The sequence below is a fragment of the Mizuhopecten yessoensis genome, unplaced genomic scaffold (assembly GCF_002113885.1).
Source record: "Mizuhopecten yessoensis strain PY_sf001 unplaced genomic scaffold, ASM211388v2 scaffold9289, whole genome shotgun sequence".
Taxonomy (NCBI): Eukaryota; Metazoa; Mollusca; class Bivalvia; order Pectinida; family Pectinidae; genus Mizuhopecten; species Mizuhopecten yessoensis.
The window spans coordinates 131,618-144,141 of record NW_018407973.1 but is presented as its reverse complement, the minus strand read 5'-3'; the positions used below and the strand labels follow the sequence as shown (position 1 = coordinate 144,141).

General features: G+C 36.7%; 1 protein-coding gene across 2 annotated transcripts; it reads left to right on the top strand.

The window, feature by feature from the left end:
* Positions 1 to 1,027: 1,027 nt before the first annotated feature.
* Positions 1,028 to 6,574, top strand: LOC110457661 (neuronal acetylcholine receptor subunit beta-2-like). 2 transcript variants are annotated; one of them, XM_021509015.1, is made up of 5 exons: positions 1,028 to 1,148; positions 2,106 to 2,197; positions 3,566 to 3,891; positions 4,292 to 4,492; positions 5,392 to 6,573. In XM_021509015.1, exons 3-5 carry the CDS (start codon positions 3,617 to 3,619, stop codon positions 6,197 to 6,199), a joined length of 1,284 nt encoding a protein of 427 aa, XP_021364690.1. In that variant the 5' UTR covers positions 1,028 to 1,148; positions 2,106 to 2,197; positions 3,566 to 3,616; the 3' UTR covers positions 6,200 to 6,573. The 2 variants fall into 2 exon arrangements, with proteins under 2 accessions (XP_021364690.1, XP_021364691.1); XM_021509016.1 differs by lacking the exon at positions 3,566 to 3,891 and having other exon boundaries at positions 5,392 to 6,574.
* Positions 6,575 to 12,524: the final 5,950 nt, after the last annotated feature.

Genomic DNA, 12,524 nt, shown 5'->3' with positions numbered 1-12,524 from the left:
CATACACTGGATGTGGTTATCACATTGCTAGTAAGCTATGTCACTCACGGAGTAATTTCTGTGTTAGATCCATGTCTGAATAACATTTAGGGGAACCAATCTGGTTATCATCTATGACTATATTCAGGTTCATGAAACCCAATCTAATTAAAATCATATGTTACATGGCTTCGTTAACTTCGTACTAAGCCAGAACATCTGAGTGTGCCGCGGTCAGGGTCACGTTCAGGTGACCTTTATATTTATAAATACTCATTAAATTTTGACCAATCAGAGACCCTCTTTCAAAAGGGCGCTAGGAGTTGTAACAAATATGTCGGACATTGATGAGAATGATGCGAAAGTTCTGAAGTTATTTGAGATTGATCGTCTGAAACCCGAACAGAAAAAGATATTCTAAGCTTTATTAGAGAAGAAATACTGTATGGCGGTATTGCCTACGCAATTATTACCCAATGGGTACGTTTTCCTTGGCGTCGTAGAAACGTCAGTACCCGCCGTCCTATTTGTTTTGGAAAACTCATCTACTCGATTCCCCTCGCTATTTATCTAACAACCATGATATTCCGATTCGCTGGCTATTTTTTTGCCAGCGCACCTCTGTTTGGTTCATCTAAAGGTCACTTGAACGTGACCCTGACCGCGGCACATTCAGATGTTCAGGCGGAGCCATGTAACAGATGATTTTAATCAGATTGCAGGAAATTGTTTTAATGCTCGAACCGCATGAATTTTATGCTGAAACCAAATTTCTTGTAACTCGTAAGAATATGTGAAATTATATTAAAAAATCTTAGAGTTAATACTGCGGAAGATATTCAGCTCTAAATCCTTCAAAATCATTTACAAATTGTGAAATTTTCTTAATTATCCCCTGAGGAAGAAATTGGGCTTAAATACAGATTCTGTGTTTGATTATGAGAATGGTTTCTTAATTACAAGCACATGGATACTGAATTAAAATTGAATTCTGGTATTCTGTTCCCAGCTCTAAGGCTGATTTTAATATGCACGGTATATATGACACTAAATTCTAAATGGTTAAGTGTTAAATGACACGATACATCATTTGGGTTTTCTCCTATCAAATTCGCTCAAGGACGTCTGAACAAGATGACACGGGTACTGGAGCTTATCGCCCGAGATAGGTATGCTGTGTTCTCTATTTCCCCATTATGTGTTATTTGAGAACAACGAGAAGGCAAGTATAGCTTGTATCATAATACCACTGTACTTTTCCTGTGATTTTGTTTATGATTAAGCAATTGCCAATACTTATGGGTTGCTTCGTAAAGTAGATAAGAATAATATGACCGCTTAATATATCTTGTCAGATGATATTTCCGCATATGTGTAGCTGTTTGTCTTCAAATGATAGGCGGCTTGATAAATGAAGTATAAGCAACTATATAAATAGACAAACTATGTAATTGATAATTGTTTTAATTAAGCAATGAATGTTTTAGCAAATGTTGTTATGTTCCTATAACACACAGTATTGCTATTGATGACAAACTTAATAAAGCCTGGAAGGTGCTCCTTGGGACGCGTCATGCTGAGAACGACGATAAACTCAAAAAGCTATGCACTTGCTAAATATGGCTACAACTTACGACTCGTAGACTTGACTTGCTACCAGCCTCTAGGTTTCTGTACAGAATTACTGGCTGCATTTCTCTAATAGCTCATCTGCCCCTAGTTTAAAACTTCGCAATCAGACATCAAAATAATCCAATTTAAAAACGTTATTGTTTGTTTTAAAGATTCTAGAGATAGGGCTAGTCTACAATGGGGATTGTAATGGAAGGTTGGTTTACGTTTTGTTAGCTTACACTGTGTTAAACTTAAACAAAAAATAAGCCGTTTAATTTATTTTCAAATCCAAACTGATGGTGTTATATGATAAAGTACAAAGTATAAACGTTTTGCTCAATTACTAATAAAAAGCGGCTAAAGGAATGATTATTCTGTATGTCACACTATTTTCAATAGGTAAGTGAACCAGACTCTTAGATACAAGTTATATCATAGGACGTGAGTTAGCGTAAATGTTAAGAAACACGCGAAACTTTATCTTGTTTAATGTATATTGAAACAACTTTCAGACAACATAAAACCGGTTATATATGCAGCACGCCTTACGCCGTCACACATGCCGGTTTGAGAGTGGGACTACAGATGTGCGCCATGCGATAAGGTGGGTACATATTATTCAACACTATAGCATAATTTTAGGTTCAGTTAAACATGTCCGAAACATGGGAGGTAATGGGAGGCATGACAATATTGTTAAGTGTTCCCGATGATAATATATTGCAAATATCAAAGATACTAATGATGTGTGTTCTCTTTCTGTCTGTTATTTATCAACTTCCGCTGAAAATCATCCTTTCAATGCCAAAATGAAATCTTCTGTAGTATCAATTTTAGCCTGACCCTCATGTACTTGAGCCAACAGAATCCATATGCAAGCTGATATTGCGTGTTAAACAAAGCATTCCATCACATTTGTTGTGGACTTTAATAGAACAAAAGGTACATAGCATACAATTAGAGAAACGAAAGTTCATTTATGTTAACAAAACAAAATTCCTCGGGAAAATGTCTGGTTGCCTATCCTGTCTCACATAGCTTGGGCTATTGTCGTTCACGGTAAGTATCACATTATTCTAGTGCTTATAATTTATTAAAGATTTTGACGAAGTTTGCTGCTAATGTATTATTCTAAAATACAATGACAAGTTTGATGTTGAACAGAGCAAATTAGCGACAAAATGTTGTAAGCGTCAATCTGTATAAGAAAATTTTGTAAAAAAATATGAAGCCTTATTTGAAAACTTTTCTTCATACTTGCATGAATATGTATTATGTTAACTTTGCCTGTGAAGTTCGGGGTAAGCGTTAAGAAATGATATTAAGACCTTATATCTTGATTTGTAAATCTGCACTTTGTGTAAAAAGGTCACCACTCAGTGCTGTTTTTCACTATGAGGTTAGTTGGCTCTACCTATAATGAAAGAGGCCGCTGGTCAGCCGCCTATTATCGGAAATCTTGGCAGCGACTTTTTTCCGGACTATTCCTTCTTTGATGCACTCTCTGACGGATATCAGGCTGAAAGATAGGCTCTAAAAATCACTTCAGTGGATGAATGACAACAATGTATGCTAACTTTTCATGTGATATTGATCCTATTTAAATGATACACGTACAGAACATATCGTCGAATATTACACAAAAACACATTCTCTATGTACGACTTATTTTTTACAACATGGTTGTATCGGTTTTTATATTGAACTTTTTAAAATTGGACAAACAGAGCTAGAAAAGGGGACCTTCAAAGATACGTTTAGTATAAATCAGCTTACCATGGTCTCCATTGCGTAAACAAATTGAACATTTTTGTAATGCTGGAAATATCTCCAACAAGTAAACGGAAATAAAATGGTTTCAGTCGCCTGACTTTTCAATCATCCCTGGTACTAAGATTTATCATTATTAACTGTAGTTGGGTTAATTTGAAATTGAATACTTGCACAAACACATACAGAATCTCTTTTGCAGTTAAAATTCTTTATACAAGCCAAACTACTGCAGTCGTAGATCTGAAAAAAGATGCCGTGTTTGTCCTCTGAAGCCAACCTCATGACGCTGAAGGCACTGCTGATATTCCTGTCGCAAGGGGTTGTTGTTAAGGCCTCCATCAAGGGAACTATAGTAGACCTGCAGAGACTAAATGACACTTTGTTTGAGAGCTACACATCTGAGTTCAGACCTGCTTTTTACCTTAACCACACAGTAGATATCTACATCCATTATAATCTCTTCTCTGTCATCGACTTCGACGTCATCACCGAGACCATCTCTCTGTCTGGAGCTGTTGGTATGCGGTAGGTGTAAACTACACCAGTTTTTTCTTCCGCATTAATTGATTAAGTTTCAAATTCAGAAGTACTAGTTAGGGGGCATATATAATCTTTAATGCAGATTTCATAGACCCATTACTGTCTTGAACAGAAATATCGCGATAGGATCACGGATCTGCTCGGCTGGATAACAAAGGGACAAAGAACTTAAACTATTCCAATGACCTTTGCTATTACAGGATTTTCTCCCTTGTTTCTTTTTTCCTCGATATTTGTTGTAACCGTTTTTTTATGCGGAGTGGTAGGACTTCAAATGAAGACTACTGTCTGGTCTGTGTCTTCCCACCGATATATTGTGGTGGTGAGTGAGTAACATTGACTGCGAATGCAGTATAATGATTTTGTTGTTACTTTCTTTATTCAGTTGGAAAGACTATCGACTAGAGTGGGACCCGCAGGAGTATGGAGGTGTTAAACAGATTATACTACCGGCTTCCCAGGTATGGTACCCCAAGATCGTCCTATTAACAGGCATGTCCAACATACAACAGGTGGGATCAGAGGAATTTGACATCTACGTTGAATACACCGGCACTGTGATATGGGCTCCAGGAGGTGTTCTCATGTAATGTATTATTGTCATTTATTAATACTTACTAATGAACGTGACCCTGACCGCGGCACATTCAGATACAATTGCTCTTACCCATATCAGCCCTCGCCGTATCACACCCCAAAAGCCGTATCAGCCCCCGCCGTATCACACCCCAAAACCCGTATCAGCCCGCAAAACCCGTATCACACCCCTTTTGGATTTTTTTTCGTTTTTCAATATTTCAAAAGAAAAAAAAATATCGTAAGATAGTAGCTTTTATTAGCAAGTATGTAATAAACAGAATAAATCATGACTTTTTCCACACACCCTTTTTTTTTTCGTTTTTCAATATTTCAAAAGAAAAAAATATCATAAGATAGTAGCTTTTATTAGTAAGTATGTTATAAACAGAATAAAACATCACTTTTTCCATATCACACCCAGTATCAACCCTCGACTAATATCAGCCCTCGGGCCTTCGGCCCTTGGGCTGATATTGCAGTCTCGGGTTGATACTGGGTGTGATATGGAAAAAGGCATGTATTATTCTCTATATATTAAATAATAGATTATACGTACCTTATACTTTCATTAGTTTAAAATTGCAAATCGTACTTATTTGTCTAGTTACCTGTTCTCAACATTAGATGTGTAATTTCTTATGGTTTATCTTGAACTTTCGATATCTCGATTTATACATTTGTATTTAAACAAATCACGCCGCTATGCACATTGCAATCATACTTTAAACTAAAAAAAAAATGCAAATTCTCTTATGTGATTTTTCATCGCTGATAAATCCGGAAAATATTTAGTGTAAAGTTTGCATTTCCTGTTAGACAAATGAATTTTAATCTCACGTGACAAAATGAATTTGTTATATTTGAACCCAGATACCATAATGAATTATATTACGTTCGTTTCGCCAGGTCATCTTGTAAAGCGAACATGCGTGACTTTCCTAGAGACTACCAAACGTGTATGCTCATCCTTAACAACATGGTCTATGACAAGGAGGAGATGAGACTCGTACCCGGACAATCATTTGTGGATATGGAATTCTATACCAAGAACGGCGAATGGGAAGTCATCTGGACCAAAGTCTCGAACAAGGTTGACAGATTTGAGAAGTTGACGTCTATCTCATTCGTGTCCATAACGATCGGTATTATCCGTAAGTCGGAATATTTTGTTATCACCATGCTAATTCCGGTGGCCGTTCTATGTGTTTTAGATGCCTTTGTGTTCATGATTCCTGTGGGGGCAAGTGACAGAGTTGGATTTTCTTTGACTCTCTTTCTAGCTCTGACAGTCTACATGTCTGTGATGGGGTCTTTTTTACCAACGACCTCTGAACCCTTGGCAGGAATGACATATTTTTTGTTGGCGTCGGAAATACACTGTACCTTCGTGATTTTGATGACCATTGTCACCATTCGTTTATACGACAGAGAACATCTACCTGAATGGTTGGTTCGCTTGTACCGACTACCATTTAGGAAAAGTAGACAGAGTAAACAACAAAAGAATGCTGACGAATCCTATGAGAATATCCCACTAGACAAGGGAGCTCGTGAGTCTGCTCAAGGAGAGGACAGTGAAGCTCAGACGAGACGCTCTTTGTTGAGCATTTTAGACAAGTTTCTTTTTATATTTTTTCTTTCTACAATGGTATTGATGAGTATTGTCTTCTTCAGTACGTACCTTAATCACGATCACGATCATGATGCGAAATGATGAATAACCTCACACAGAAATGGTCATGGGTTATAACTTGCACTCCCACTACATTTTTAATTTGATAACACAATTCATAATGTGTTTGACCCTGCTTCTTAGATTAACAAGTCCCCGAGGTATGACATAACCTTATAACCACAGGAATTCCTTTTGAGAGGTAGTACGGATAATAAAATATACATATTACCCATTATTAGTTATTTATTTTCTAAATTTGAAACTCATACAACTAAGGGTTTGTGAATAAATTTCATCTTTCAATAGGACCTATGTTACAAAATGTTGTCATTCAAACAATCGCTGATGTAGATTTTAATACTTACATATTATATACGTGGATGTTATCGACGAAGCGTTAAACCAGTATGAGTGGTATATTGTACGCGTAGAATTGTGCTAATACATGTACTAGTACGTCTACAGTAACAACCCCACTGCAGAGAAAACACTAGAGAATTCCACTGTAGTTTTTAGACCTACATCAACTCTCCTGAATTTCGTTTTGGGTACTTCAGATCAGGTAAAGTAATAGTATCGTGTTCGCAGGTTCAGGGCTCGAATCCCAGTCTGGTTCTGTTGTATCTTAACTCTCCTAACATACCTCTTGATATATTTCTTGTTTATTTCATCTGTTTAGGTTTTTTCCATTAAATTTGCAAAAGGTATTGGTTTATAGAAATTATTTGTAAAAGCTTTCGTTTTTGCTGGTTAAAAGTTCCCTATTTATACAATGTAATTTATACAGTGTAACATTACTATTGTAATGCCTTGACCTGAGAAACGGAATGTCTTACTGCAGACTTTTTATTTGGTTTAGGTGTATTGAAGCGTAATGTGAAAAGGATACTTCACGTTTAATTTGCGGTAACCCTGTCCCTAGGTTCGTGATTATCTTACTGGAAATATGTGTTAATGTGTTGAATACGTTGATTTGCCTTATTCCTTGGGTAATGTTCGATCCCTTTTATTGCTCGCACACCTTAGAATATCATATTAAGGAAACACTGTCTGCAATCTGCCGCGGGATATCTTCTACATAAAAAACTGTTATTCACAATGTAAAACAGGTCGACTCCGAACGTCAGGTATACCTTTTCTTATCTGGATATACATCAATGCTAGTAATCATGGATTCCAGTTAAGATATACTTGTAATTTGTGGCAACTCCTAAAACACCACCAAGTACTTCTCGTAGACGATATTTTACAGTGCCGGTAATATTACACAACTTTTAATGCATACAATTTCTGATAAAACTTTTATAATACAATTATGTTATGTTTTTGTTTAAGATGTATACTATTTTGGAATTTAAGAAAGATGTCGCTTAGCACGCACTTGTTATAGATATTTGGAATCATTTCGTCATATTGCCTGCTTGACTGTATAGCAATATTATCATAGTTGAAACTTGTATAACCTTGCATCCTTACACCGTTCACAAATCAATTGTATGACAATCGCATGAACGATTAAAGATTCGCAAGTGTCATGGCAGACTTCAAAAGGTGTCTACTTAAAAGATTTAGAGAGCGCTTTGTTTTTGTTTCAAGGTCAATACCAAATGAAAAAGAAGTGAAAAAATCTGATAGAAAACGTAGCCCAAGTTTCCTCTGGCCCTAACACCAGACATGGACATTTTGAGATATAGATGTCTGGTGTGGGACCAGAGCGCACTGCTATATGAAAACGTGGAATTCTCCGACACCGTTTGGTATCGGAGAGTTATAAGGTGCTGACAACAAAAATCTACCATGACACAACACATGCCTCACATATATCGGTAAATGGATAACTTATTTATCCAAATCAGGTGATTGACTCAATTCTTAATGCGTTTTCATGACGTTCATGACGGCCATTCTAGTGTTTAAATGATTCCAAACGTTGTTTGTGCATTATCAAAATATTCGAATATTTGACATGCAATGATTAATTCGATGTATACATAGAGATGTAAATAACGCTTGTAATATGTTTAAAACAGCGTGTCTCAATTAATTCAATAAAGGTGATTCGCAAAAGAAACTTATAAGAGGGAGCTGACATTCAGCTGACTGAAAAAGTAAGGGGAGAGGGTGAATAAAAATAATGTCTCGGGACCTAACTAGGAGAGCACAAGAACTTCCTGCACCACTTTTCTTAAGTAAACAGTGGTTTCACCTTACTCGCCGTACATACAGGTCTTAAATGCATTATACTTATACTACATACTTACATATAATGACATAACATTGCGTTTTTGACATATTTCACATGTAATGATTTAATGTAGACTAAGAGCCCTGTCTGTGTCTTGGCGTGGTACGTTACGATCCCTTTTAAACGTAATGTCCCCTTACTGGGTTGACTTTATAAAGATCACTTCCTCTATATGTTCGAACAAAACAACACATTTTTCTGACATTTTCATGACGATTTCGAATATATTATATTCAATCATCATAACTATCTCATCCGTTGTGCAACTGGATACTTTTGGTCTATTCACAGACTTATCATAGTTTTACCAGCCTATGGTTTTCAGCTAGAACTAGATATTGAGAGCACCCCACTGCATCCATGTAATGTTGTCTTTCTCCGTCAATAATGCATGTATCTCAGTCACTCTAACTACCGAAACCACTGCTAAAAGGAACACTTTTTAAGAGACAACCATCTCAATTAAGCCTCTAGAAATGTCCGAAGGGTGTCTTTGTCAGTTTAACTTAAACCAAGAAACCAAAGATCGCACTTCATATATAAAGCCCACCATTAAGCTTAGACAAGATCCAGTCTAATCTAATCATCATTTCCCATCGTTTATGAATGAAGGCAGCTAGCGCACAAACCATGGCAAATGTCTTTTACACAAGGAGATCCATTCAGATGAAAGTTCGCCGCTGAACCAGAAGGCTTGCAAAGGTATTTTGCACGTTATGGGTAAACATTGGATATATCTGTTTACAACGAGAGAAAGGTAAGGCTGAACTCAGGCTACAAGCCAATGCCCGAAATAGGTAATGTTTTCCGTGGATGCAAAACCTCAGAAACCTTCTATCTCGAGTGAGTCCTCTGGAGGTCACGAGTACCTTTCGTTATCTAGTAGACTGCAAGATTCTGCAATTTAAATATGAAAAAGACATTGCTTCTTTCTCAACGTCCATGGACAGCCTTTTTCACCAGTCTTCTGTGAATCTTTTAGGCGTAGCTGAATTCTCTTGACAGCCGACCAGGTTTGCTAACGTTCCAATTGAACGTGTAAAATATTCCCTTCACGCACTTTATGAAGTTTTTAAAATGTCCACATCTGTGATTGATTTGCGTCACAAAAGATACCGAGGATACAGTGTAGATATGGTACGTACTACATGTAGGAGTAGGGCGTGTTTGATTTGTTTTATTGCGGACGATTTGTACGTTGCCCAAAGAATTTGCCTTATGTTCAGTCATGCAATTAGAATTTGGGAGTAAAGTAAACTAAGACTTAATTCTACAATGAAAACATTAGATGATTCTTTTTTTTTGGATGCCAATATGTTTTTAAGGGGTGTTTGTGTCAGGACGAAATATTCTACGCTGCTATGGCACAAAAGTTACACACAAAATTCCAATGGCCAACTACCGCCCAACACGTATTTACGATCAAGCATCTAAATAAGTTAAATTAATTTGATAATATAAGGTTTATCTACAGCAATAAATATGATTTGCAGTTATTATATGACGGCAAATGAAGTAAAATATACTGAATGTGTCTTAAAATGTGAACAGAAAAGTTATTGAAAAAAACCTTGAAATTACAAAATCTCTTAATTGATGAAGGTCAACTCTTTCTACAAAGTAACATCATGTTGAAATGCCATGGGTTATCTCCTCTACTATGCATATTTGGCATGTTGATATGTATCAAATACTTGATATGGGGATATATTTTTCTTATCTCTAGAAGGTACACCTTCCTACTGTAAATTTACGCTTAATATTAACAAGTCTGTGTCTTTTTCCTGTTATGTTTATTACATCAGGATTTTGTCATCAACAATCTTAAATACTATGTCCGTTTACTGATAGATATGTGATGTCAGTATATATTTGATCACTACAGTTTATCAATACTATGTCTGATTCCTGATATGTATGTGACGTCAGAATGTATTCTGTCACCACCGTTCATCAACAATATGTCTGTTTCCTGATATGTATGTGACCTCATTATATATTCGGTCTTTACCGTCCATAAACGCTATTCCTGACATGTTTGTGACGTCAGTATATATTCGGTCACTACCGTTCATCAACAATATGTCTGTTTCCTGATATGTATGTGACGGCAGTATATATTCGGTCACTATCGTTCATCAAAACTACGTCTGTTTCCTGATATGTATGTGACCTCAGTATATATTCTGTCTCTACCGTTCATCAACTAACGTCTGTTTCCTGATATGAATGTGAATTCAGTATTTATTCGGTCTTAACCGTTCATCAACAAAATGTCTGTTTCCTGATATGTATGTGACCTCAGTATATATTCGGTCATTATCGTTCATCAAAACTATGTCTGTTTCCTGATATGTATGTGTCGTCATTATATATTCGGTCTTTACCGTTCATAAACGCTATGTCTGTTTCCTCGTGATTATGTGACGTCACTACTTATTCGGTCACTACCGTTCATCAACACTATGTGTCTGTCTCCTGATATGTATGTGACGTCACTACTTATTCGGTCACTACCGTTCATCAACAATATGTCTGTTTCCTCGAAGTTATTAGACGTCACTACTTATTCGGTCACTACCGTTCATCAACACGATGTCTGATTTCTGATATGTATGTGACCTCAGTATATATTCGGTCTTTACCGTTCATCAACAATATGTCTGTTTCCTGATATGTATGTGACGTCAGTATATACTCCGTCACTATCGTTCATCAACTCACGTCTGTTTCCTGATAAGTATGTGACGTCACTACTTATTCGGTCTTTACCGTTCATCAACAATATGTCTGTTTCCTGATATGTATGTGATGTCAGCATATACTACGTCACTATCGTTCATCAACTCACGTCTGTTCCCTGATAAGTATGTGACCTCAGTATATATTCGGTCTTTTCCGTTCATCAACAATATGTCTATTTTCTGGTATGTATGTGATGTCAGCATATACTCCGTCACTATCATTCATCAAATCACGTCTGTTTCCTGATAAGTATGTGACGTCACTACTTATTCGGTCTTTACAGTTCATCAACAATATGTCTGTTTCCTGATATGTATTTGACGTAAGTATATTCTCCGTCACTATCGTTCATCAACTCACGTCGGTTTCCTGATAAGTATGTGACGTCACTACTTATTCGGTCTTTACAGTTCATCAACAATATGTCTGTTTCCTGATATGTATTTGACGTAAGTATATTCTCCGTCACTATCGTTCATCAACTCACGTCGGTTTCCTGATAAGTATGTGACGTCACTACTTATTCGGTCTTTACCGTTCATCAACAATATGTCTGTTTCCTCGAAGTTATTAGACGTCACTACTTATTCGGTCACTACCGTTCATCAACCCTATGTGTCTGTCTCCTGATATGTATGTGACGTCACTACTTATTCGGTCACTACCGTTCATCAACACGATGTCTGATTTCTGATATGTATGTGACCTCAGTACATATTCGGTCTTTACCGTTCATCAACAATATGTCTGTTTCCTCGAAGTTATTAGACGTCACTACTTATTCGGTCACTACCGTTCATCAACAATATGTCTGTTTCCTCGAAGTTATTAGACGTCACTACTTATTCGGTCACTACCGTTCATCAACACTATGTGTCTGTCTCCTGATATTTATGTGACGTCACTACTTATTCGGTCACTACCGTTCATCAACACGATGTCTGATTTCTGATATGTATGTGACCTCAGTATATATTCGGTCTTTACCGTTCATCAACAATAAGACTATTTTCTGATATGTATGTGATGTCAGCATATACTCCGTCACTATCGTTCATCAACTCACGTCTGTTTCCTGATATGTCTGTGACGTCAGTATATATTCGGTCACTTCTGTTCATCGACACTATGTCTCTTGATATGTATGTGACGTCAGCATTTATTTGGTCACTATCGTTTATGTATGTGACGTCAGTATTTGTTCGACTATTCTCACAAGTTACGGTTGATTTTCTTTAGAAATAATTATTTTACAATTATATCTCTTTACGTTGTCATACTATGGGAGTCAGTTTATGATGACTACCGGGGCATTCTTAATGACAGACGGATGCATCTCCTTTAGGCCGTTTGCCTATGTAATGAATATCACAA